Genomic DNA, 26804 nt, shown 5'->3' on the forward strand with positions numbered 1-26804 from the left:
CACTTGGAATAGTGCTACCTATCTCATGATCATTATGATAAACTTAGGTTAGCACTTAGGATTTTATTAAGGTCATCAAAACTAAATTAGAGCTTTCAGCCGAGCTGCCTTATAGTGAAAAGAAGCTCTTACCTAGGTTTGGGCCCTTGACTGTCAGAGGGTTTCGCTAGCATGGCCTCCTTTTCGCTCCCCTCATAGCTAGACCCTTTCGCCTTCTCCGCCTGTGAAGACGCAAGTTTGCGTCTCTTCGAGCTGTCGTCCTGGGGAGCGGACTTCTTAGGCACCGCCTTCAGAAAAGCCAGCATCTCCAGCAGTGAGGCATCGTCCTCGTCAAAGATGGACGAAGTCACAACGGCTGGTCTTTTCGGTGCCATCCTGCCAGACGTCGAGGTGCCCTGAAAAAGCCAAAAGCCAAGAAGAAAACACGATAAGGGAAAAATAAAACACGACAGATCGTAATCGAAAACTTTATATAGATGAAAAACAAAAAGTCCGCAACGCAAAATCAAAACGCATCAAAAATCCTCACGTACCCGTTCCTCTTCGGCCAAACCACTACCGCGGTCTAAGCCGCCAAGCGTAAACTTTAGGCTTTTCTTAAACGGCTTCGCTAACTCACGGCCCAGCCGCACATCACCAGGCTCGGAAGCCTTTCGCTTCCGCGCAACAGGCCTTTGCCCTTTCGCCTTAACAGGCTTTTTGCCCTTCACCAGAGCAGACTTCTTACCTTTCGCTTTCTCGGCGGCCTTGTCCTTTTGCTCGGCCAAAACAGGGCGATCCTCATATGCAACGCCCATCAAATCGAACACTCGATTGATGCGCTTCCGAGAACCTAGGCTAGTGATCTTAGCCTCCTCCTCCTCCTTCTCTAAGTACGGGCTGCAAATTTTAACGGCCTCCCTTTCGACAAACTCAACAAAATTCATGTCGTTGGGGAAGCGGTCCGGCCGCTCTATGTCAATGGTCGGCCCGCAATAATCACCATGACAAACGACATCCCGAAAACGGGTATAAGTCTGTAGAGGCTTTTGCTCCAAAGCAACCCATTCCTCGATCAGATCTTGGCTTATCTGAAACCGAGAGGTCAGTGCGAAGGCATCCCCGCTTTGGGCCTCTTCCTCTGTACTTTTCGAAAAGATAGGCAAACGGTTGCCTTCCCATTCAGCAAGGGTCGAAACAAGCGGAGAGGCATGCTCCCACCTATTCGCCTCCGCATTCTGCACGTCCTCGTCAGTACAAACCCGGTGATAAAACCAGTATTTGGTCCATTGGGGCCACTTGTTGCGATATGTAGGCATGATAGTGATAGTGTCGCGGGTCTTCTGCGGCACAAAGTTGAAGGCCCCGAACTCAAGCGGCAGCTTTTTCCCAACAATGGGATCCTAGACTTCGCCACGTTTTCGCTGAGTCTCATAAAAACGAATAAACGTATCAGCATTCGGCTTGTGACCCAGCATCTTCATGGCCATAGCGAAAACACTAAGGCGAGCAAAAGCATTGGGAGTCAACTGATGCAGTTGGATCTCAAATCGTCGCAGCACTTCACTGACAAAATCCTCCAGTGGGAAATCCAAACCCGCGACGAAGTAATTGCGAAAGACCACAGCCTCATAAGGTTTTGGCCGCGGTATAACCTCATCGCCGAGAGGGCGAAACGAGCTGGCAGTTAAGGGCCTCAGATGGTTCTTGTTGACATACTCCTGAATCAGCTGATGAGTCACCTTGGACCGACCAAGGTAGAACGAACAGTTTGTAGGCAACACCATCAGGGGAGTCCTTTAGAATAAGCTATTGACACATCCTCCGACTAACCAGAAATGAAAGGGCGTGACAGTTCTCCCCATTCCTCACCCTTTTGACCAGTCGAGCCAGTACTATCCTCCTTTTCATAATCATCCAGCTCCAAAGAACGGTTCTCGGCATCCCAGGCAAGAGGACTTCGGCCCAGTCGCTCGACCCTAGATTCAGAAGAGGAACTATCGCTTCCGCTTGTTGACTCAGATGGCGAAGACGTAGACGAAGAGCTCTCTTTACCGATGGTGCCTATCTAAAGTGGTGGCAAAATTAACAAAGGAGAAAACGAAAAGAAAGAAAAGCTGCGCGCAAGCCAAACACAAACGGCGAAAACATAAACTGGAAAAATAAAAAAGATACCTGAAGCGAAGGAGCAGGATGAAGGTGGCGAACTAGCTCGGGGACGGCGCGTGATTTCTCGTCAAAGCGAAAGGGTCAGAAGGCCTAGAGCTTTAAGAAGGAGGTAGAGGGAAGCACAGCTCCTTCAAATGGTGAGTGGGGTACTTATAGGTGCCCCCAAGCACTCCCAATCGTCGCGGGCGCGAATCCCCAAACGGCGCGATTTTTGAAACTAGGCCAACGACCGCGGGAAATACGACGGTTCAGTTCGCCTGAAAAAATGTGTGTAACTTGAAAAACATATAAACACCAGCGGATACTGCCACCAATGAGCAGAGTCGCGAAAAGGACAGCAAACTCTGGAAAATGTTCACTCTCCCTTTCGCACCTCAAGGGGACGGCGCAGGGGGATCGGCGTCTGCCATCGCCGTCATTGCCAAAGCCATACGGCGGCGGTGAGGAGCTACTGTTGGGCTACGCCCCCAGCTTTCGCACCCCCTGCTGGCGAAAGGGAAAGATGGTTAGCAATCGGCTCCTTTCGCGTCCCGTTGAGGGCGAAAAGGAGCGCTCGGTGGTTTCGGGTGCTTTTCGCGCCGGGCGTAAGGCGCACCGATGGGACAAGGTTTTCGCCTCGTTGGGTGAAATCTTAGCCATCGGGCGAAAATGTAAGGGCAGCAGAATGCATTCATTGGGTCGTTTTCTCTGGTGTTGCAGGAACCTTTCGCCCCATCATCACCGAGGAGGAGGCTGCACGTGGGCCGGGTGGCCGCGGCCAGCCGACGGGACCACCAGCGCGCGGCAAGGGCGGTTGGCCCCGAGGGAGGTGGAAAATGAAATGACCGCCGTGCCCTCGGCGAAAAGGAATATTCTCCCGAATCAGAGTAGTTGAAGGGGTTGTTGTGTCCATGTAAATGCTACGAAAGCATATAAATAGCACCCCCATGGAGGTTGTAAAGGAGGAACTTGGTTTTCAATGGTTAGTTCAATAACAGGTCATTGTAAGTGACTTCGCCAGTCTGTGTGGTTCATTATTCGCTTGAGCGGCAATCCGGGATTCTAAGGCCACGGCCTAGAACAACATGTATATTCCAAATGTTTCAACTATTTCAAACGTATGTTTCAAGTGTTTCATTTAGATGTTGCAAAACTAGATCAGATGTTGCATATACATGCAAGTGTTTCATCTTGATGTTTGCAATGGCTACCCATGTGTTTTCAAGTTTTTTCTGGTGTTTTGCAAGTGTTTCGGATGTATGTTGCAAGTATTTCAGACGTATGTTGCAAGTGTTTCAGCTATTTCGAACGTATGTTACAAGTGTTTCATCTGGATGTTGTAAAAATAAATCAGGTGTTGCACATGTTGCAATGCGCATGAGAAGCAAAGGGGGCGCGAGTGGTCCCTGCCCGTGGTCTGACAAGGGGAGCGTCGTCCGGGCGGTGCAGGCCCCGCATGGGTGCGCGAAATGCAGGCTCGCGCGGGACCGTGCTGGCCCGAGCGCAGAAAACAGGAGTGCAGCGTGGGCATCCGGGCACGGATGTCCGTCGAATGTCCGAGCGCTAGCATTGCCCATATCGCGATGCTTATATGCTTCTCTCCCATTTTCTTTCTTTTGGCTCAAGGTCACGTGAGATTTCCAAGATGGCTTATTAAGTCCGTAAAGAAAAGTGTCGAAAATTAGGGCCCATTAATAAGGAGTCGGTCTAGTTTATTCTGAACAAAAGTCTGCGATTACTTTCATGCAATGGCAACCTGCAATTGATATATAAGATGTGTGATCATTAGGTCTTCAAGATGTCATTTGCCCTTTCCAGCGTTAGTCCTCTGATGCGGAAGTGAAGGAGACGGCAGGCTTTGGATCGGCTTTCACCACCAAACTCAGCACCTCGGGTCACGAGTAGTGGCCCACCACGTCGAAATCAAACTTGGCTCGAGCAATCTCTCCAAGGTCTGCAGAACCACATCAGGCAGTTTCTAGTGAGAGTTGTGTGGGATAAATCATTCAAAGCATATAGCTAGCATACCATGTCCTAGGGCATATGAGGATATGAACATAAGTGGGATATTTTGAGTAGAATTTAGTATGTGAATTCCCCGGTTTCTTACCCAGGTCAGCAGTGAGAAGGGCATCGCTTTCGTAGTTGGGACCTGCCAACACTGTTCCGGATGGTGAAATGATGACACTCCCTCCGGAACAAACAACAGATTCCGGGGATGGCTCTTCCTCTAGGCCACCAAATGCATACTCGGGAGGGGGAGGGTAGTTCTTTCTGTGACAGAACTGGCTCGCTGACAGCACAAAGCATCCCCCTTCAAGGGCAATATGTGTCATAGAAGACTGCCAACTTGGCATGCAATCAACTGTGGGAGCACAATATATTTCAATACCTGCACAGACATAGGAGGATTCAGCGTGAAAGATAAACTCAAGTACATGAGACATTGTGCAATTTAGCATTACACCTTATGGTTCCAAAGTAGTATATCCCAGCCCTCTTTACTTAAAATACAATTCCAAGAAATAGGAATAATACCTTTGGCATACATGGCCGTCCTGAGAAGTGGCATTCTGATTTCCCAGCAAATGAGAGAACCAATTTTTCCACGCGGAGTATCATAGACAGGAATTGTAGATCCATCTCCAAACCCCCAGAATACTCGTTCTAGTGCAGTAGGCATGACCTTGCGGTGCTTCCCTAGGTATTTTCCCAGCGGATCAAAGAAGAGCACCGTGAGTCACAAAAAAAAAAAAAAAAAAAAAAAGAGAGCACCGTGTTGTAAAGGGCATATCCTGCCCTCTCAACCACCCCTATCACCAGAAACACCTTATATTTTCCAGCTAATGCAGATAAACGGGACACTTCTGGGCCTGCATTCATAAAATGCTTGTAAAGTGCTCTATAGAAATAACAGATGAACCCCAATGAGAATCATCTAATGTAAACCAGCAAAGGTAGAAACATGCTCAGTGCAAATTCTAGAAATAGCACTGCCCTACCATACATAGGAAGCTATTTGGGAATGGTACTTAGTAAAATTGCACTACCAAGCATTAATGTGTTTTGTGCATTCATTGTCAGAAAATTTGCCAAGAGATGAGAAAACGGATGCATATGCTCATAGGAGAAAATATGCAGTTTTTTCAAGATTTTGTCAACCACATAACTCTACTTCCAAGGGATAATCCACCCCATTTCCCAACCTTGGAGGAACTAGGTGGTTTTCCATTAAGAAGAAAATAGGCAACGGAATTCAAGTCGAAGAGGACACGAATTTGGGTGGTTGAGATGCACAACCACACCTCCCAGGCTCCCACTCCAACCACTTCAGCTATGCTCACTTCCTATACTAGTATCCTAAGACCTAAAACTAGAAAGTAAATGCCTGTTTTAAGTGCTTCCGTTCGGTAATATACAACCAGCATCAGGTGCAATATATCATCTTGCCTTGTGGACCACAAATTAGAGGTTGTCCCCTCCATTTTTATATTTTAACGGGGCAGAAAAGTAAGTTCTGTGCTTACAATTCCTTGTTTGTGCATCATTCTTAAGACCACAGTTCACACTACAAGATTATTGTGAGCATATATAATTACAAAAGGATAAAGTTTCTACCCCAAAGAACAAAGCATGGTAATGCTCGTGAAAAATAATGTAGAACATGGATACATTAACATCATTTAGAATACCAGGCACATCTATAGCAGATGCGTGATACTTCTGAAAGTCTTCCTTTCCCTTGGCAGTGCGATTGCCAACAACCAGTCCAAAGGTAGATCCATGAGGGTAGCCACCAACAAAGACTTCCGGAAATAAAACCAACTGTGAACCATACCCAGCTGCCTCTGCTATCAATTTCTCCGCTTTATCTGAAACACAATGCAGCAAAGAACTTTACAAAATGTCACGTCTCTAATGCTACAAGACTTAAAGCTGATAAAAGGATTATTGTAAAAAAAGATGTGACCCTAGTACTGGGTAGGAACTGAGGTGTCACATAGTATTAGTAGAAAGCCCATAAAGATTTTATTTCCTCAAATGCCTGTGCGTCGCACCTCAAATACCTCATCCTGAGAAAAACTGTCCACGCAACACACACCACTATAACATTCCTTTTCCTATCTGGTTGATTCACCCTGAGAAAACCAATCGCTCCATATGTCTAGGATCATCATCACAAGTAATAGAGAAAGATGTCTCCTTCAAAGTAGATGCCATCATGTCAATCAACTGATACTGTACATATAATGACACTGTCACTATTCAATTAAAAGATTTCCTTAACAACTTTTACGAGTACGAGTCATCACTGTACACAATTCGGTAAGCTAGTTTTGGCGAGACAAACAAGCAAACACCTCGCGCGCAGCACCGATCAAAACAGCCACACAGGCGAGACAACGAATCGAACAACAACTGCAAGAACAACGTGTTGAGAGAGCAAAATTACACGCACCGAGAGTCGCAGGGGTGTCGTAGAACACGGACGACGCCTGAACGACGGTGACCCGCACCGTTGAGGCGGCCTGGTCGGCGCCAGCATTCATCTCCACCTCCGGGATCACGGGCTCGCTACCGGACCTCGATGGGGCCAGGGCCATCGTCTCCGACTACCAAGCAATCGCCTGGGGGTCTGGGAGAGGGGGCCGCGGACGGCGGGCTACTTGTCGTGCTTCTTGCGGAGGTAGTCGCGGACGAACTGGTCCCGAGCGAGCGTGCGAGCGCGCTGGGGCTCGATGTGGACGTAGGAGAGGTGGATGCCGAAGGCGAGGAGGCCCGCGCCGAGGGCGAAGAGGGAGACCGTGGAGACGAGCTGCCGGTAAGTCGACGGGGAGCACCACCCCATCCGTCAGCGTCAGCAGCGGGAGTGGCCGTTTTGTGGAATTGTGGGGAAAATTCTCTGCGGGGTTACCACATTTCGCCTCCCGTGCAAGGTGCAACATCAGTACATCACAGTCCGACGACGCGACCAGTCGACCACCCAGCGGCCAGCACAGGCGCGCGGAGAGACGGCAGCAGTGCAGTTTTGGATCGGGGCTCCGCGGGTTCAGATTTTTTTTTAGACCTTCGGTTCGCCGGTTCATATATCGTTGCTGGTTCTTTTAAACGTGCCCATGGCACATACAGTCCCTGTCACAACTCAGAATTGCAAAAGCGAGTATTGAAAGGTCAACAAACACTAACAGAGATACATCCTTGATAAACGGAACCCATAGAACTACTACACCACTAGCCTGGGTCGCTTTGCTCCAAATGTCTTGATAGCTTTTCCACTGTCTTCATAGCCCAGTCTTTTTCCTTCTCCCTGAGTAGAATGCTCCATTTCTGCATAAAAATTATTGATCGATGAATCACCACATTAGGCCCCGCTACGACTTTGCTGTTAAAGACATAGTCATTACGTATTAACCAAAGACTCCAACAGATACAAGCCAAAAGAAAAATCATCATTGGTTTGGGAACATCTCCTCTACCACAACTAAAAAAGGGCAGACCCAGTGCCGGACACTCCCACATGAGCGGAGTCTAGGGAAGGAAAAAACCGAGGCAAGCATTCCCCGCAAAATCTACGGAAAGGCTGTTTCGAACCCGTGACCTGGTGACTCGGTGAGACAGCTCTCACCACTGCACCAGACCTGCCCTTCTACCACAACTAAGGTTTAAAAATTGATTCAGATTTGTGGGTGTTTGCGTCCAGCTCAAAGCATCGCGAAATGTCCACCAGCAGAAGTTCGCCAAGTAACATTCAAAAAAGATATGCTGTGAAGTCTCTATTTGTCCACACATTTTACAGTGTTCATCTCCAGGCCAATTTCTCCTGACAAGCTGTTCTGCCGAAGGGAGACAATCAGAGTAGATAGACCAGAGAAAAAACTTGATTTTCATTGGTATTTTGGCTCTCCATATACTCATAACCTCATTGTTAACCATTCCAGGGAAGGTCAGCTCTCTATACAAAGAAGCAGTTGTGAATCTCCCTTTCTTGTCTAGCCCCCAAGTGACAGTATCTGGTTCCTCCTGAAGTTGCACATCTCTAGTTTGAGTGAGTAATTGCTGCCACTCCTCTATCTCTTCTGCACCAAATGATCTTCTGAAGGTAAGGTTTAATTCATTGTTCTGAAACACCTCATGGACTGTGCTGCCCTGCTCATTACAGATATCAAAAATTTTGCTGTACACAATACTGAGAGGACACTGCCCCAGCCAAACATCTAGCCAGAATCTAGCTTTCTTGCCATTCCTGACTATAAATCAGACCCCGAGCACAACAATGCTTAACTTCATGCAGTCCTACCCAGAACTGAGAAACTCCTCTATTACTTGAGCTGTAAAAACCTTTCTCCCCTAGGTATTTAGCTCTCAGCATTTTGCAGAATGGATTATTATCTCCTTTTTCAAGCTTATAGATCCATTTTGACAAGAGACATTGATTTATCACTCTAGTATCAGTGAAACCCAAACCCCCTACTTGTTTTGGGGTGGCTAGGACCTCCCATCTCATCATATGATACTTCTTCTGCCCCGGACCATGCCAAAAGAAATTTGACCTGGCAGTCTCCATCTTGTGGTGTGCCTCCCCTTTTAGGTGAAAAACTCCCATTACATAATTTGGAACAGAGCTAAGACATGACTCTGTGAGTATCTGTGAGTATCATTTTGCCTCCATATGATAGCAAGCAACTTTGCCATGTTGGTACCCTCTTTTCTACCTTCTGATAAACATAAGCAAAATCCACAGAGCTCATATAGTATCTGTCCAGCATTACTCCCAAGTATTTCATTGGAAAGCTTCCAATATTACAATTGAACAAATTAGCCATCTCTCTTTGTTTCTCAATTGTAACCTCCAAAACAAAAATCTCACTCTTCTGATAATTAATCCTCAAGCCTGACATTGCTTCAAAGCAGTACAGCAGGAATTTTGTATTGCATATAGACTCCTCATCTAGGTTCAGGAATAGAATTGTATCATCTGCATATTGTAGATGTGTCAAACCCCCTTCTATCAAATCTGGTACCAAGCCTCTAATGACCCCACTGTTTTTTAGCTCTCTCTAACATCATTGATAAAGTATCACCCACCAGATTAAACAGCAAAGGCAGATTTGATTTTCCCTGACGGTTTTTTAGTTCAGGAATGCTAAATTTATCGGGTTCGATTTTGGGTTTCGGTTTCTACCCATGGATATCTAATGGAGGTTCGAAATAGATCATTTTGAATAAAAGCTCATGTGTTTTATTAATAAATTGTATATCTAAGCTACTAGGTTTGTTCTAAGTTGAGTCATGAAATTATGTGTTGTTTTCTTGTATTACCATATAGTAGTTGGTTTCAGTTTTCGAGCAACCTAAGGTTTTCGGGATTCACCGGGTTTGGTTTCAGGTTTGGATTATCACCCAAAACGATGTTTGGGGCGGTTTCGGGTTGAGTTCAGGTTTTGGGTTTGACATGCATATGAAATTTACTATTTTCATTTCAAAGGTGAGTTTGCATCTTAATTTTTGCATGCGACATATTTGTATGCACTATGACGAATGTGCTAAATTTTAGGTTTTTAAGCGACTGAAGTATATGTTTTAAATTGATTTTCATGTTTCTATCTAGTATAAGTGGTTTGCACAATTTTACTTGCTCAGTAAGAATAAACAGGTGCCGCAAAATTGGGCTGGCGAGCGGCATAGCATGTGTCTGCACAAAGCAGCGACCAGCGGCTGCATGTCATCGCTGATCAAGGAGCAAACAATTTGCATCGGGGCCTTCCTCAATCTCTGCCCGTTTCCTGCAGAGGAAACGCTGACTTGGCTGCATCGGCTTCGGCTTGATCGCCCCGCAACGCTGCTAGAGAATATTGGGCTTGTTCAGTTCAGCTAGCTGTTGTGGCGGCAGTTGCTATAGTTCAATCTACAGTGACATTGCGTTCAAAAGATACAGTCGTAGCCCGTCCCTGCAGCGAGTATGCACATTAACCTTTTACCGTTATTAAGATTAGCATCTCTTGCACGGGCGCAGGTTGAGACAACTTATCACACGCCAAAAGTGTCATTAAGATAACGAACTCGATATTTTGCAGCCACGACATCCAATCACTCTAGCAAATCTACAATGCTAAGGCGAGTACCAAAATTCCCAAATACTAGGCCACAATAAACACCTGGGTATCGATACGGTCCACAAGAACGTGCATCACATAAACAAGCTGCAGAGTATGTCAAATACAACATCCATCTTACGCTATCTCACTTGTCTACAGTATGCAGGAGGGTTCAGATGCAAAGCACCACATGTCGCTGGAGCAAATCAGTTTACAGAGAGTGATAAAACTAAGACAAGCTTCAGGCTGGCTGCTCATAAGTGATGCTGCTATTGTTGTTCGAAATAGTAAATCGTCAACTGGCAACTTACTCCACCTCTTCCAAGAAATCCTTGATCTCTGCTGGGCTTAGAACTCTGTATTGTGTATATGGAAACTGTTAGTTCTCAGCAAACCATTTGATTGTAGCTAAGGAGTATGTAATATCATGGAATAGCTTTAGATTTGCAACAAAAACAAAAAACAGAGTAAACACAAACATTTCCCCTCCATCTAGAGGGGCACAAGTTACAGAATCTCCGTAAAATCAGAGAGCAAATGAATGATGCAATAATTTAATCATTTGATGCGGCAAGAGGAACATGAATCACATAAAAGTGGCAGTAAGATTGAATCTGTGCAACTTACTTGAACTCACGGTCAGCTCGAATAATTCCGATTTCAATATTGTTGGAGGAAATTTGCCCCTCATATCTGCAAGTCCAAGATCCAGAACCAATTAGTAACTACTTAGGATGTTTCTAAACTAAGCAAATACAAGTGGGATGTGATACCCTTCTTTCAGAGTCAAAATTGCAGTGTGGATGGCATCATCAAGCTCCATATCTTCTGTGTATCTACAATGAAACCATAAATATAACATGTGAAATCAAAGAGGGAAAGGATGATCCGTTATGGCATACGTGCTGCTTATATTAATCAATGACGAGGCACATAAAAAATCAACTGGAATTTATTTACAATAGGATGGAAGAAAATTATCAGCAGTACTATGTCACAAATCACCAGTGTCTAGAGCAAGTGCACAACATTACTACATTGAGACTGTACCTCTTTTCAAGAAACGTCTTTGCATTGGACACATTTTTTCCCATGGCTGATGCTTTCCAGGAGAAGTATGATCCTGAGGGATCAACCTGAAGAAATAGCCAACAATGTCAGTTGTCCTGAAATTATGAAGGTATACATCCTATGGTATCATGGTGATTGTTAGCACAAAGTACACATTTTCCACTTTATAAGTACTACTTGTGATGATCTCTTGTAAGTTATGACTAAATGACATGTGGGAACAATATATAAATTTGTGAGGTTGACATTTTGTGTTAAAGTAGGCATTAGAATGATGGGAGTAAAAATTAACAGGTTTCTATCTTGTAGCTTCTTCAGTATACCTGATACAACTGCGGACCATTGTCATCATACCCAGCAATCAGCAATGATACTCCAAATGGTCTTACACCACTGAAACAAACAAGGATAAAAAATAGAACACATTAGCATATACCTATCTCAGTCTTTCACTAATCACCTTAACACCAAACAATAGAGGCTAGTACGTGTTTTGACCAGATGGTGTATATCCCAGTAATCTCTATTAGTTTAACATTTTGTTCAAGTCATCACAACGACATCAAGTGCATCAATAAATGGAAATAGCTACTAAATGCTATATATATAGTGCACATTTTAAGTATGATGCTTGACAACTAAATGATATTAACCCTCAAGGCCTCAACCACTTAAAATCACCAATTAATTGAAAATCAATAACTGGATGGCACACAGGGATACTATAAGATCTTTAGAAGTGATCACAATACATTTAGGTAATGTATTAATAAGGGACTAAAAACAGCTAAAACAATTCAATGCTATGCCAAGTGTATACTTTTAATATAAAAAATTTAAATACAGATTATATTATATGAGCATGCAGATAGTCCCGTAAATATGAACAGCTTATTTTTCTATGAATAATACTAAATTAGGCAGTGCATTCCATTATTATTGTATGCACCAATGGGCAAATGGAAGTAACTAAGTCTAGTTACATACCCTGACTGTGTGAACTCCTGCATGACAGCAGCAGCCTCTCGTACAAGCTGTGTTACAGGTATATGCTCCTGCATTTGACCATGAAACAATTATTAAAAACAGATTTATCTACTTGACAGCAAGCTTGCAGAAGAGAATGTTTTTAAAATTACAAATTCATTTCAAATGATGTATTTAATATATGAGAATTTTTTTTTAACTATCCTTGAAAAGATACAAGGAGGTACCAAAATGAAAACACGAACTTAGTACCTAAGGTACCCAATTTAGCCTAGGCCACCCCTACCTACCTATATACGATCATACAATTAAGGTACCTCTTCGTACCTCTAATGACTGTAAGAAGTCTCTTACCAGATATAGAAATATTTTCCAAACATCTAAACCAAACAAGTTGCCAAAAGGTATTACCTTGTACAACCGATAATACTGTTGTGCCTGCTTTCGACTTTTTCTCACCAGAACACGGAAATCTGGACCCATTCCACTGAAAACAGTGCAAGAAAAGTGCATGAATAAAACATAATAGAGAAAGACTTGGCAATTGAGAAGATGCACTAAAGGTCCATAACTTCCACAATCACATTAAACTTCAACACAATTGTAATGTATTCTAGTTCCGAAATAGAAAAAAAATGAATAGAAGATCAACCAAGACAGTGTGTACCTATAGACAACTCCAATATTTGGTGTTAGTGCCTGAATCTTTTGCACCTAGAAAGTATTTCAAGCAGGTATCTGTTTAGCACTTGGGATAGAAAAAGAACAAGAATGTGGCAAAAGAGAAAATTCAAAAACTTAGGTACACATACAGATGTTTCATCCACTAAAATAGAAGGCAGTTTCTTCTCGGTGGCGATGACTACACCATTGGCAGCTGCAAACATGACATATTTCAGAGTTAACTAAGAGGCACAAGTAAAATAAAATGGTTGTACTGCCTAAACAGAGACCATGTATACTACATAGAACACAACAATTCAATTGATTTGAAAAAAAAAACAGTATGGTGAATCATTACACTACAGCTACTAAACCTATCAATAGTGACTTCATCACTTCATAATGAACGTCAGATATCATGTTAATTAGGAAGTTCAAATAACAATGGTCATGAGGTTTGAAATAACTTTTTAACTTCCACAGCCCATCTTTGGCTGAGTGGCACCATTAGTTGATTTCTGTGCAAGTGTGTTAGTCAGTGCTCTGGATATGAAGTGGGCAAACAAACTCGCAATTTTCAACAGTCCCCATTCAACATCAAAGCATCCAAACAACAATAGATCTGCATCAACTTCTACAGCACGATAAGCAATACGAAGAAAGAAAATTTGGGCAGATCTAAGCATGCACATGCAGGAAAATTAGGAAAAGTTTGTCAAATGTATTAGCACCAATAGGCATCAAGGAATTTACAAACCCAACCTCAAATGACTTAATAATACAACATTAGATTAGAAAGATATCTTAATAATGACTAAAATTGGTATAATAATCTTTGAGTAGTCAGTGTTTTGTGTGTGTGCGCACCTCCCAACCTGAACTTATGAATCAGAATCATGCAATGCCCGAAGCAATCAGTCCATACAACTTGAAAACAGCTGAAGTTGCGTGTAGGTATCTAGGAGATAAGAAAATCACAACTATATACACAGTTGAAATTACATCTAGGTATCCTCAATTAACACTGCGATGCTAACGAGAAAGGATGAAAGCCCTAGTCAAAGCAACGACACAAACACACAAAAAGGATAAAAGCCCTGATCAAAGCTAAGACACAAATACACGAACACAAACCCAAAATAATACACTTCACCAAGAGGACTAACCCTCCGCAATGCTCTAATGTTGTGCACGAGATAAGACGTCATAATGCCGTTTCAAATTGGTCACGAACCTCTCGCTACCTAGCAACAGCAAAATACCAACATAAGAAATCAGAGGGGTGAGAGGGGATTGCTGCGCGAATCGAACCTTTGACCCCGAGCGAGGTCTGCCCGGATCCGACAGCCGTGAGCGCGTGCTCGATCTGCACAAGCTTTCCCGACGGGCTGCAGCGAAATCAACCGGAAAAGGTCAAATCAAACCACCGTAACGACACAAAATCTCACCCGATCTCGATGGAGGGGACGAGCAAGCGAGAGATGTAGAGAGAGGAGCACGAACCTGAAGGTGGTGAGGGAGAAGGAGTACTGGCTGTCACCCATTGCCGAGGCGCTCAGTCACCTCGTTGGCTCTTCCGGGCTGGAGCGTCGGCGATTCGTGGCAAGGCTTTGCTGCTAGCGAGGGAGCGAGGCGGCTGAGGAAAAGAAGGGGAAGAGGACGACGAGATGGAATCGCAGGAGGAAAAGGAGAGTGGAGTGTTTCGCAAGAAGAAACCTTTGGGCTGGAGTCCAAGTTGGATTTGGGCCGGTTCTGAGTTGGTGACGAAATAGAGTTTGCAGCTGGGCTGAGCCGGGCCCACCGCCTCCTCTTCTCCAATTCCACTTCCACATTCCCCGGTTGGCCGGTTCCTTCCCCCCGATTACCTATTCAAGACGGCCACTGCCCACCGTCGCTGCAGCAGCTCCTCCCTGCTCTCCGGTGACTTTCCCCACACCGGAGTCGAGCCCCCGGTGCCATAAGCCCAAGATTCGATTGGTACGCTCTATTTCTTTCCGAATAACACGTATCTTTCCTTCGATACGTATACGGTTGAGGTTGAGAGAAGATTTAAGGGCGTTGAGGTATATAAGCGGCTCATGTCGTCGGGTCAGGGGAATTGAAGTTCCTGACCGGTTTCCGGTGCGCGATTTGTTGTGATCGGCCTGGCATCCTGAGTCCGGCGCTGCCCGCCGGGCGATGTTCGATCTGATGAGCGAGGCAGGTAAATACCCAGATCGGTGGCACCGGCGTTTAGGTTTGCTTTGAACCCAGGCAGCTTTGCCTGGCACCCTATGCATTCCCAGGCGTAGGATTTTGTAAGCCTAGGGTGCAGATTGCTGTCTGGGCTCCTTGCTGCCTGGCAGGGCATGAAGCAAATAAGCCCTTAAGAGTTGAAGAGGAGCTGGGGTAGATTGGCTCGGATTCTTGATTAGTACACACCGTTGTGGATGCTTGACCTTGGCATGATTTAATATCTTTAAAGTGCGATTCATATATTGCAGCAGATGATTTGTACGATACTGGCATCCTGGACGGTAGTTAGAGGAACACATTTAATTTTACCTTCACTCGTATATGATGGTTGAAGAAAAAATATTTATGATCAATAAACATTCTATGTATTTATCTATGTAGTCAGGCCCAATTTTTTGTTGTGCGTTGTTCCAGTCTTTCTTTCCCATTTGATGAGAACTTGTTGCTGAGTGGCTTAGTTCCTGACTTTTGTGTATTATTGCTAGCTTTCTGAATCTCCATGATGTTTAACCTTTGTTTGGTATTTTGTTGTTCGTGACAAGCTCACTATAGTCCATTTTCACTATAGAGTTTCACTGAATCTTTCTAACTTAGTCTTATTTCTTATTTTGCCTATATCAGCCTTGCTGGTCATAACTCTTTAGTAGAGAAAGGAGAAGATGCAGGTGAGTTCGCAATTGCTTCATTAGCACATTGTTTGCAGCCAGTGCAATATGCTAGTCATCCCATAAAATTTGAATGATCATGTTTCCTTATGCTACTTGATGCATCAGTTATGCCACTATGCAAAGATCTTATTGCTAGCAATTTGCAATGTGATCTTTTTCCTGTTACCACTAGTTTATTGTGTATTGGTTCAAGTCTGTTGTAAGTATGAACTTAACTAACTGGTGAATGAAATGAAACTGATAATTACTTACAGTATGGTGTTATATTCAACCAGGAAAATTCTACATGCCACATCAAATCCTGCACCACCCAATCGGGTAATTTGTGCCACAAGAGTTCTTAACATGAAACCTAAACCTTTTTGGCAACATCTTTTATCTCTAGGCATCTAGGGCAAGGCTTTTCAAGGAGTACAAGGAGGTACAGCGAGAGAAGTCAGCTGACCCTGATATCCAATTAATATGTGATGATTCTAACATATTCAAGTGGACTGCTCTTATCAAGGTAACTTTTTATTGCAGTAACAAGCAAGATCATCCGTTTACTATTGCCTCTTCTGATTATCTATAATTTATGTGGTTAGGGCCCTTCTGAAACACCTTATGAAGGTGGTGTGTTTCAACTTGCGTTTGCAATTCCAGAGCAGTATCCTCTGCTGCCTCCTCAAGTTCGATTTTTGACCAAAATTTTCCACCCGAATGTGCATTTCAAGGTTATAGAAGACTGATGCCCTGTTTTATCATTTATTAAATCTGAATCTTCAAGATAAGGGGAAATTTCTGTTTAGTTACATTTGTTTTCCTTTTTTCTGTTTTTAGACAGGTGAAATTTGTCTTGATATATTGAAGAATGCATGGAGCCCTGCATGGACCCTTCAGTCTGTTTGTAGAGCGATAATTGCTCTGATGGCCCATCCTGAACCAGACAGCCCACTTAACTGTGATTCAGGTACCTCTATCTTCCTACTCATGATTTTTTATGTACCATGTTCATGTTCTCACTCTATATCAAACTACACTACACGAAAAACAACGACATTCTACTGCTTCGCTATCTTTCTGAATTAGACTGAAATGATACAATATTAATCTAAATGTTGTAAACGTCAACATATGGTACTTTAGGGCATATAAGAAATATTAAGCTATTGCTGTAATGGAGGCCTGAACCTCTAGATGAGAATACATATCAAGTATCAGGACTCATGAGTGACATCACAGCAGGGAAACCATTCTCAACTCTAATATAAGGTGGTGGCCAAAAGGAAAAAAAAAAGTCATTCTGAGTTATCAAATGTTAGCAGAACTGCTATGCAATGGCACAGCTAGATTTTAAGGAGCAGTTGCATTACAACTTTGTAATACAACACATGCCCTTTTAGTCAGGCTTGTTGGCAGCACCTTGGTTTTTTTTTTTGAAACAAAAGGCAGGAGCTCTGCCGCTCAATTAAGCCGAAAGAATATTATGTACAAGAAGGTTAGCCGGACGAGATGCCAGAAAGGCACCCGAAGGGCTAACCACCCCACGCGACGCAGCTGAGCACAAACACGATACACTGCCATGGGTCATCGTTGCCGAGCATGGAAGCCAAGCTGCCAGCAGCTCCGACTTCCCATGGCAGGCCACCCACTAGTCACCCTCCGACGGGTCTGAAGCTAATGGCCGTCACTGGTCATCGTTGCGAAGCTCAAACACCGAAGAGCAGCTCTGACTTCCAAACGCAAACCATCGTCCCGCATCGAAACCGCGACAATAATCCAAATGCGACGCCTTCAGGAAGGGAGTGACGCCAATGGCGTCACCGTCGCACGTCCAAAGTGAACTGAGTTTTCACCCTTGGAAGACATGCTAGTGGGGAAATATGACGCCCCCAATAGGGAAGCGGCGCCCAATGACGTCGGCGTCACCAAGGCTTTCGCCCAAGAACCCTCTAGCACACTCGCCGGGTCGCGAAGTCGGACCCGTGCCAGCCTTCACCGCCATCGCCATTGTCCCGACGCCCCACGGAAGCCCCTTAAGAGGGGCATCGACGCGCCGGCTGCACGTAGCAGCCGCACAGCTACGTCGGCCGCCACCCCCGCCGATCGGGCCACGCAGAGCCGGACCTGATTCTGCCGCTCGCGTCACACCGCCGCACACCGAGGCCGCATTTGACCAACGTCGTTGGCTCTGGCACCTGCCGATGTCGCTGTCGTCATCACCGCCAGTGTGCCCCACCATGTCGGGCTCCGCCCCATGTCCTGGGGCCGCCGAATCCGGACGCCAGGCCCCGAATCCGGTGCCCCCTGCCGTCGCCGACGCCTCCGTCTTACCATAGCTGCAGACACCGTTCGCCTTGGCTGCCAGACCGGCTGGCCGGCAGAAGTCGCTGCCCCGGGCACAACCAGCCCCTGAGCCACAGCAGCCAAGGCCATGAGGGGAGGGACGGCAAAGAAGAAAGCACCGCCCCCCAGCGCATGCATGGGCCCCGGCCACCGCCGCGCGGTCGCCAAGACAGATCCGGCAGCCTGGGGTCCGGATCTGGCCCCCGGGCACCGGATCTGGTCGACTGGGCCCCGGACCTGCGGCCTCAGCCAGTGCCGCCACCGCCATCAAGAGAGGAGAAGGGGAACGCGCGGAGAAGAAGACCTCGCCGCCGTCCCCTGCGCCTGCACGGACACCAGCCGGCGCTGCAGCAGCCGCGGCAACCACCTCGTCAACCTCCACGCCGGTCACGCGGGGCCGGACCGCTGGCCTGCTGCAGGTGCGCCGCCAACACGAGGAGGGAGAGCCCCGCCGCCACCATCACAGCCGGCCGGGCGGCCATGCCGGCAGCCAGCTCCGGCGGCGGCGCGGCTGGCGAGGAGGAGAGGGGTGAGAGGGAGGCGGCGCGGCAGGGGCCGCCCGAGTCGCTCCGCGTGGGGGAGCGACGCGGGCGTCAGTGGCGGGGGGGGGGGGCGTGGAGTATCAGATCTGTCTCTTTATCGAGACACCAGCACCTTGGTGTTCAGTGGAAGGAACCTTTCGATGGATTTCTTTCATATGCTGTTGCAAGCGAAGGAGTTCTCAAACCCTTTTTTTCATGGAAGTTTTTGTCATCAGTGCTTGGCAAATTTGGAAGCAAAGAAACAACATTTTAAGTAGAGGCCAACCATCCTTCCTTGCTTGGAAAACAGGTTTCATTGATGAAGCTCCCCTACAAGCTCACAGGATCTCTGAAAACAAGCGTGCTCCCTTCCTTTCTTGGATAGAATTGTGTACATAGTTTGGCCCAGCCTGCCTTAGGCTACCTGTTTCCTTCTTTGCTGCTGTTTTTTGTTCTGTCTCTTTTGTAAAGTTGGTTCTTTTTGGTTTAATAAATTCCTAACAGTGGGGCCTTCCCCGCTGTTGTTCTTTCAAAAAAAAAAAAAAAAAACACTAGCTGTTGTAACTTCTAGACCTAATTACTCTACACCATTACATTATGGCTCCACCAAAATAAGCGATGCTGGTCCTTCTCATTTTCCAATCAATTGATTTGTTTGTTACCTTTATGGATTATTGTGTGATTTTTTGGCCTTAAAGCAAAGATGCCACCTTCATCTCACTGACTTTGTAAACTTATGTAGGTATTTTCTCTCTCTTAATATGATCCCATCAATTGACTAGTTGCTAGCATGAGTTAGGATCCTCTAAATGTGCAGTTATAAACCATATAACATGGTTCTTCATTGTGAACCAAAACATGGACCAACTGGAAGATTGAACATAATGACTAATGAACATGGACCGGTTTACTATTAGAACACCTGATGGACAAGACATGTAGCTTCTGCATTTTGCAAGATCCCTTTCTGGTTAATCATGGGCTGCCAAGACAAACCTATTTGATATTCTGAATCTGTCTTTACTTTCTGGCTATCTTTTTGCTCAATGATAGGCAATCTACTGCGGTCGGGTGATATCAGAGGCTATCAATCAATGGCCCGCATGTATACAAGGCTGGCGGCCATGCCAAAGAAAGGTTAGCTGTAACATGTGCCAAGCCAAGAGCATATGTCAGTCCAGGCATCGCTACATGTTGTCAGGTCTGCCTTGTGCTGTCTGTGAACTTTGTGGTTCTTGTTTCCTAAATCCTAACCATTCATATGTGTGTATTCTGGGGTAAAAGGTAGAAACCTTGATTCTCGATGTTTGGTCTGTGATGTAATAAATCCTGAAATTCAACAGTTGCTACTACTGATCTATTTTAGTGCTCAGTGTTTCAGTCAGTTTTCTGCTGCAACACTCCGAAGGTCTCTTGTGTTTCATATGCTGTCAGCTACTGCGACATTCTTGGGGCACACATTCAAGAGGCAGCAGCACAATACTTTGTGATTATGAGCATTGTGATCAGCACTATGACTTTTATTCCGGAATCCTTTCTTTCCAATCGAATTACAATTGCAGTCTTTGGTAGAAGGCGAAAACGAAAACCCTAGATCAGCCGGCTTTGCCGGACAAGGGGCGGCAGCTAGGGGAACGCCGTGGGGGGCATCTTGGTGCCGGCCAGGAAGTTGCTGAAGAGCGTCAGGGCCTGCCGCGGCGCGTGCAGAGGCACCTCGTGCCCGGCGCCGCGGATCGTGACGAACGTCAGGCCCTCGTACACGATCGTCCATCCACCAACCTGATTTTGGTTTTCGAAAACACGTTAGCTCGATGCTCGAAAACCAGCTGCTACTGAAAAAAAAAATCCGTCGCTTCGTCTAGTCACCTGCAGATGGTCGTACCACGGCGTCCACTCCTGGACGATCTTGAGCCCGAGCTTGTTGAGCGTGAGCCTCGTCGCCGTCACGGGGATCCTCCCGTCGGTGTCGCCGCTGAAGACCCACACCCTGAGGCCGCCGGCGACGAGCTTGCGGATGATGGGGAGGGTGGAGAAGGCGGCGTCGTTCCAAGTGCCGATCACATCGCTGCGCAAACAGCACGTTTCAGTTTTGGTGCTCCGAAACCTGAAGAATTTTTTTCAGAGTAACGAGACACGACGACGCACCTGCAGCGTGTCCAGTTGTAGCCGATCCTGGTCACGTTCGCGTGCAGCGCCGCCTGGACGTCGGGCCGGTTGAAGTAGACCTCCGCGTACTCCGCCGTGCAGGGGTCGTAGCCCGCCGGCTTCATGATCCATCCTCGCTGCACGAAGAAAAAAAAGACGAGATCATCATCATGTTGCTCGCAAAAAAAAAAAAAATCGCCGTACTACTATCCCTGAAACGAAATGGATGCTCAAACGCACGCACGTATTTGGAGAAGATCCTGGGTGCGGCGCCATGGACGGCGACCTTCCGGTGGGACGAGGACGCCGACGAGCCCGGGTCGGTGCAGACGGGGGTGTAGAGGCTGTACATGTCGATGAGGCGGTACACGGCGAAGTACTCCTGGAGCGCGGCGTCGCAGGCGTCGGTGACGTTCACCTTGCTGAAGTCGCACTTGGCCTTGACGTCGCCGTACACCCGGTCGGAGATGACGGCGTGGTCCCAGGCGTAGTCGATCATGCCCGTCTGGTCCGTCTCGTCGTCCATGAGTGCGTTCCCGACCATCAGGCCCTTGAAGTTGATGTAGCTCTCCTTGGGCCCCGCCCTGTTGCCGTCGAAGATCTTCTCCGACAGCTGCGGAACGTAGTGCCCTGCACGGCCGCAGAGGGGGGGATGCAAAATCAACTCGTGTCGTCGTCATTTCAGTCTCTCAGTCCCGTGCTCTGACTGAACTAATAACTGCGAAATATGGTGCTTCAGATGTTGAGACGTGCACTGCTGTGCTCCATTGATCGTTTACTACAGTGCTCACCGGCGTAGCTCTCGCCGGCGATGTAGAAGTCGTGGTACTTGTACTGCGGGAACCTCTTGAACCAGTTGAGAAGGAATTTGTAAGCGTCGTCAGCTGCATTATCAGAAACATGACAGTCAGTGAGTAAGTTCAGATATGGTTGGAGACCGGGAATCATCCAAAAGCAAGGAAATGTTTGTCTTGGAAGAGATCATTACAGAGGTTGATCATGATCTACTGTATTACATACCGGTGATCTTGTCACCAAGTTGCAGCAGGTCGGAGCTTGTGTTTGTGTAGGAGAACCCGACGCCCACTGGGGACTCGAGGAACATAAGATTGGCCTCTGCATGCAGTTCGTTTGTTTTGCTTTTTAGCAAACTGAAACCGTAGGCATCGACATAGTACTAATACTACAATTGTGTCCTGTCTTTTTATATCAGTAGTACATTAATTACGTGCCTGTGTTCCAGGAGTAGTTGTTCCATCTGAGCTCCGGTTTGCCCTTCTGCACCAAGAAGGGCCCCAGCTCCTCCGCTTCCCCGTACCCAATCGACGAGCACCCAGGCCCTGCAACGACGACGACAACACTTTTCAGTTTTCAGTCTGAAAAAAGGAAAACCCTAACCACCAAGAAGCATTATTAGATACTATATAATCTCTGAATTAAAATGAAAGCAGGTATCCAAATTCGAGCCGAAGGAAACCCAAACACGTCGTGCTATTAGCTCATGATTACGAGAAGAGCAGGCGAGTGGGAACGGAGACTCGCCGCCAGCGACAGCCGGCAGGGACATGAACCACACCCCCGCCCCCCAAAGGTTCACGTTGCGACACGACGCGAGTTGTCGCTCAATCATAGCCTAGGCCGCCCGTGGACCGGTCAGTGGAGGACCGCGGAGAGTGGAAGCAGAGCAGCGCAGCAGCGACGGTCAGAAGGAAGAATCGTTGTCGCAGTTTCAACGAGATGGAAACCTACAGCTACAGCAGAGGCAGAGGCAGAGGCTACAGCGGTTATGGACCAACCGCCGGTAAGATGAGATCCATCCTTGGCATGCAATCGGTTCGCTGATCGACGCGCTAGCTTCTGCCGCTCCATCCCGTCCGTGACTTGTCACGGGATCGATCGGCTGATGAACGGCGACTGCAATGATGAGTACGGCTGCGCATTAGTGGAGGTGCACACTGCACAGTGCCATGCTGTGGTGGGCCGGAGGCAGCACGCGGTCCATGCATGCAAGCCGGACCGTTTTGCCACACCGGCGCGGCGCAGCCACTCGCTACTACGCTTCTTGCACTGGGGAGGTGGGACGAGCGCAGCGCAGCTACTAGCGCACCACCTACCATTTGTTCAGATCTTTTCTTCTCCGGCCTGCGGGCCTGGTCCCCGGCCCGTCGTCGTCTGGCCGGCCGGATCGCTAGCTAGCTAGCTGGTGGCGCACGTACTGACGACGTACGTACATACGTTTCGTGCCATGCCAACCTGCTCCCTCTTGCCGTTTTGCGCGCATTCGAGGTGCATATGGCAGGCGCGCGCGGCCATGGCTCATGATGGTGTGGGTTCATGCCCGTGGCCATGGGTATGCTTGTGTACGTACGTACACCGTGCAGCACTGTCGTCCGTGGTTGCGTACAAATGCAAAGGGACGAGCAACTTTCTAGGTATATATCCTTTATCCTTTCCCAGCAGAGATGGTGGGGTTTATGCATGGATGCTTTGCTTCTGCACACAGCACACACACTTCAAATTTTCTTGGCAGGAATCGCTTGTGTCATTCTGATAGAGCTCGCCTTTATGCATGCAATGCATAGAGCTATCCACCTCGCAGCTCGGTGCTCCCGGCCGAGGCCCGAGGCCGACCGGCGCAGTAGCCACGGGCGTGCGCTAGCTGAAAGAGAAGTTGGCCACGGGCAAGACAGCGAGAGCCAGAGTACTAGTCCAGAAACCGACCTCATTCTCCAAAGAATATTGCCTCTTCACGAATGCATGCGTTGGAAAAAGAGGGAGAGAGATCGATCGGTACGTGCCTGACCAGCGACTGACAAATCACAATTCACAAATGGGATCGTGCTGTGTGGTGGGCGACTGTACATCATCGGCGTCTAATGATCATATATACTTGTATTCGAGAGGAAATCATTCATGAGGGGATCAACAACGAACAGCTAAGATTCAGGCCGCCTTTTGTATAGTGTGGATGGAACAGTGGATGCTCGGATTTGGTAGCCTACTAGCCTAGCTAAGCTAATATATTAATAGCTCGATCTTTTCTCCGTCCGGAAAACTGGAAAGAAAATTGTCGTCGAATGCCCTAAACTAACTACTACATATATTCCCTGGAGCTTAATAGGATAATCAAAGTCATGCATGTGGGACAGCGTTTTTCTATAGAGCGGATGCCCGGATTTGGTCTGTATATCATCAGTTCATCACAAAACTGTAAATGAAATCGTCACATGTGTCCTGGCTAACTGCCTACCTGCAGGGACTGATTGGACTGGGGAGGTACGAGCAGTGTTGTTGTGTCCTAACTACCTGATGTACTAGCACTACACCTGATTGGACGGTTCCACGAAAGCTGAAACGAGAATGGCCAGTCTAACTAATCGGTACCTATGGCTTCATCATCTGAATTTTACTACTCCACTTCCACAAAGAGGTACGGAGTATTAACTTAGAACAAACTATCTTACCATCCTTATTTTAGAACCATGATTTGAAACCAGGGTCTTATCAGTCAGTAGACTACAGGATATATCTAGCAGGATCGGAGGACATTTCCAAGCTCGCAAGTAATATAACATATATAGCTCAATCAGTCCTCCCTAGACGGCTCACACGTTTCCAACTAACATATATTACCTCAGGGGTCCGACGAACAGCTCAGCCGGTGCAAGCAAAACAGGAAAACTAGCATACACTGCTAGACCTCTCTGACTGTCTGACACTTTGCTTGGGATGTTGGCAACGCCTCTGCAGAGATCCCCACGAGGACGGGACTACGTGAATTAGGCCACAAGGTTTCCTCACTCATTCATAGCTCCTCCGAAGAAACATATACAGCGACACCCTTCGTTCCGGGAGCGTGTGTTGACTGCTGACTTGCAGAGTGCTAGCTGACCATGCCATGCAAGCAAAGCCAGCAATCCAGCATATATACTCTCCATTGCAGTCAGAGTCAGCAAATATGGAGCTTCAGCACAACACTGTGTGACACTGTAGTTATACTATATACACAGCCGTACTGCGTAGCGCCGAATCCTTCTCGAAGGGTGCACTCTACGTCGAGTGGGTACCAGTACCACTAGTAATGGACCACAAATCCAGAATGTGTTGCATATGCTATGCATCTATCAATCATGCTCTTCCATCGATCTCTTCTGACCAGCGACACTCCAGCTGACGCACTGATCGAGCCACGCGCTTGGTGAGGCTGACAGCTGGGCCCTATGTCGTTTTCTGCTTGACCATACATACATAGCGCTGGTCAATTTCGGATTGGGAAGGAGATGGGCATCCCAGTGCAAATTTTATCCCCTTCCGTTCTATTATTCCTTTTTTTATATATAGAGATGCATGATGCTTAAACAAAGATTAGGAGGCTTCAACTTGATAGAATGTCTAGAGTGCAAAAATCTCATAGGAACTTTGCGTAAATTTCATATGATGAGCGTGATTATTTAATGTTACCATAGCATTGCATTGCTCATGGCAAATACAGTAAAAAGTCCTGTTGGAAACAGTGACTAGCTACTCAGAAGGTTTATTAGGTTACAGCATCAACCTCCAACAGGGTAACGTCTAATTAATGGTGAGCGTGATTATTTGATGTGATAGCATAGCGCTAGCTCCTCTGTCCTCTCCTCCCCTCTAAGGCCCGTTCTCGTGCCAACCCAGCTTGATCCGTTTCTTTTTTCATTCGGAATAGTATTTTTCTCTCACAAATTCCTCTAGAATTCCTCCAAACCATCCAAATTTCTCCAAAACCATACCGAACGGGGCCTAACTGTTGCTTAATCGGTTGGGACTAATACTGTACTGCGAGTCTGCGACTAGTCTACTCCAGCTGAGTATGTTACTGAAACATGCATCAGCACCTGGCTAACTGCTAGCTAGCTCCTAGTACCAGGCTACCAGCAGTCCAGCACGCCATATCACAATTCAGAAGCAGAGACGTCATGCATCGCTCCCTCAGCTGTCAGCGACTTATCCTAACCACTCCGTTTCTTAGTCAATATCGACTTGGAAGGTAGAGTGAACGTCTCAACTAATTGTCTCTTATCAGAGCCATCGTACGTCACCTTATCTGCATCTCTCGATCGATTCCTAACCGCTTTCTCTGCAGAATTCGGCATCAGGCACATAATGTACATGCATGTTGCAGACATATGGGCCGCCGAGCACAAGAAACATGCAGCAGTAGAAGCTTCTATCCAAGACAATCATGGAGCAGAAGCGCAGCAACGAGAAGCAGCGCGAGGGAATCAATGGCGAGTCAAGTACGAGCAGACAGCGGAGTGAATGGTGCAGGTAGGTGTAGGACAAGGTACGCTGCCGCTGCCGCAGAGCAGGGATCGGAGGAGCTAGCATACGTACCGCCGTTGAGCCAGAGCACCAGCGGCTTCTTGTCGGGCGACGCGGTGGCCTCGAAGAACCAGTAGAAGAGCGCGCGGCCGTGCGTCTCGTTCACGGTCACGTACCCGGCGTACTGCGCGAACGCCACGGGTGGCTGGCCCGGGAGCCCCGCCACGCGGTCGGCCGCCTGCTGCGCCGCGGCCACGGCGTCCACCTGCTGCGCCGCGGCGGCCGCGACGACGACGGAGCAGAGCGAGAGGGCAAGCGCGAGCAAGGAGAAGGCGGGCCCCATCGTGAGCTAGGATGCGTGGTGCGCCGCTGCCGCTGCTCAGCTCCTCGCTGCTGGTGTGTCGTCACATCGCCCCGGGTGGCATTATATAACACAGGCCCCGCTGACCGGTGGAGGGCCTTGGCCGAGGCCTCCATAAAAACCTCCGATTCGGCTGCGGCCGACGGCCGTGATTGCGTCAGTGACTCAAACAACTATGGGCCAGCCATGCATCTATGCTATGTGGTGTTACTGTGGTCAGACCAATTACCAGTTTGACATATAGGGCGCTCCCGACATATGGTTTCTATCATTAAGTAGAGTGGCAATTAAACAAAAACATGACGGGGGC

The 26804-nt window shown here is 47.1% G+C and overlaps 4 protein-coding genes across 4 annotated transcripts; 1 reads left to right on the forward strand and 3 right to left on the reverse strand.

Annotated features, from left to right (window-relative positions):
• Positions 1-3818: 3818 nt before the first annotated feature.
• Positions 3819-7087, reverse strand: LOC136477833 (bifunctional nitrilase/nitrile hydratase NIT4-like). The gene is made up of 6 exons (XM_066476094.1): positions 6587-7087; positions 5820-5999; positions 4896-5000; positions 4666-4854; positions 4238-4519; positions 3819-4081 (listed from the first exon to the last, which is right to left on the reverse strand). Exons 1-6 carry the CDS (start codon positions 6729-6731, stop codon positions 4023-4025), a joined length of 960 nt encoding a protein of 319 aa, XP_066332191.1. The 5' UTR covers positions 6732-7087; the 3' UTR covers positions 3819-4022.
• A 3205-nt stretch (positions 7088-10292) lies between these two features.
• Positions 10293-14636, reverse strand: LOC136477834 (proteasome subunit alpha type-2-like). Its single transcript, XM_066476095.1, has 11 exons — positions 14448-14636; positions 14256-14332; positions 13094-13158; positions 12949-12995; positions 12693-12768; positions 12282-12349; positions 11618-11687; positions 11274-11359; positions 10997-11059; positions 10851-10916; positions 10293-10579 (listed from the first exon to the last, which is right to left on the reverse strand). The coding sequence occupies exons 1-11, from the start codon at positions 14486-14488 to the stop codon at positions 10531-10533; spliced, it is 708 nt and encodes a 235-aa protein (XP_066332192.1). The 5' UTR covers positions 14489-14636; the 3' UTR covers positions 10293-10530.
• A 1151-nt stretch (positions 14637-15787) lies between these two features.
• LOC136477835 (protein PEROXIN-4) lies at positions 15788-20100 on the forward strand. The gene is made up of 5 exons (XM_066476096.1): positions 15788-15844; positions 16233-16352; positions 16432-16560; positions 16667-16796; positions 19747-20100. Exons 1-5 carry the CDS (start codon positions 15839-15841, stop codon positions 19833-19835), a joined length of 474 nt encoding a protein of 157 aa, XP_066332193.1. The 5' UTR covers positions 15788-15838; the 3' UTR covers positions 19836-20100.
• A 131-nt stretch (positions 20101-20231) lies between these two features.
• LOC136477832 (serine carboxypeptidase-like 34) lies at positions 20232-26568 on the reverse strand. Its single transcript, XM_066476093.1, has 8 exons — positions 26206-26568; positions 22071-22178; positions 21859-21954; positions 21630-21722; positions 21083-21468; positions 20839-20975; positions 20560-20758; positions 20232-20472 (listed from the first exon to the last, which is right to left on the reverse strand). Exons 1-8 carry the CDS (start codon positions 26474-26476, stop codon positions 20320-20322), a joined length of 1443 nt encoding a protein of 480 aa, XP_066332190.1. The 5' UTR covers positions 26477-26568; the 3' UTR covers positions 20232-20319.
• Positions 26569-26804: the final 236 nt, after the last annotated feature.

The sequence above is a fragment of the Miscanthus floridulus genome, chromosome 8 (genome assembly GCF_019320115.1).
Source record: "Miscanthus floridulus cultivar M001 chromosome 8, ASM1932011v1, whole genome shotgun sequence".
Lineage (NCBI taxonomy): Eukaryota > Viridiplantae > Streptophyta > Magnoliopsida > Poales > Poaceae > Miscanthus > Miscanthus floridulus.

Bases quoted from the DNA above. Each gene is read 5' to 3' on its own strand.
- LOC136477833 (XM_066476094.1), bottom strand. From the start codon at position 6,731: ATGGCCCTGGCCCCATCGAGGTCCGGTAGCGAGCCCGTGATCCCGGAG. The intron at 5,001-5,819 runs GTATTCTAAATG...TTATGAATGCAG, and splicing joins ATCTGCTATAGATGTGCCTG to GCCCAGAAGTGTCCCGTTTA. The intron at 4,855-4,895 runs CTTTTTTTTTTT...TCACGGTGCTCT, and splicing joins CCTTTACAACACGGTGCTCT to TCTTTGATCCGCTGGGAAAA.
- LOC136477834 (XM_066476095.1), bottom strand. From the start codon at position 14,488: ATGGGTGACAGCCAGTACTCCTTCTCCCTCACCACCTTCAG. The intron at 10,917-10,996 runs GTATCACATCCC...TTGGACTTGCAG, and splicing joins ATTTTGACTCTGAAAGAAGG to ATATGAGGGGCAAATTTCCT. The intron at 10,580-10,850 runs GTAAGTTGCACA...TACACAATACAG, and splicing joins CGAGCTGACCGTGAGTTCAA to AGTTCTAAGCCCAGCAGAGA.
- LOC136477835 (XM_066476096.1), top strand. The intron at 16,561-16,666 runs GTTATAGAAGAC...TTCTGTTTTTAG, and splicing joins ACCCGAATGTGCATTTCAAG to ACAGGTGAAATTTGTCTTGA. The intron at 16,797-19,746 runs GTACCTCTATCT...GCTCAATGATAG, and splicing joins CCCACTTAACTGTGATTCAG to GCAATCTACTGCGGTCGGGT.
- LOC136477832 (XM_066476093.1), bottom strand. From the start codon at position 26,476: ATGGGGCCCGCCTTCTCCTTGCTCGCGCTTGCCCTCTCGCTCTGCTCC. The intron at 21,955-22,070 runs GCACGTAATTAA...AACTGCATGCAG, and splicing joins CAACTACTCCTGGAACACAG to AGGCCAATCTTATGTTCCTC. The intron at 21,723-21,858 runs GTATGTAATACA...CTGATAATGCAG, and splicing joins ACTTGGTGACAAGATCACCG to CTGACGACGCTTACAAATTC.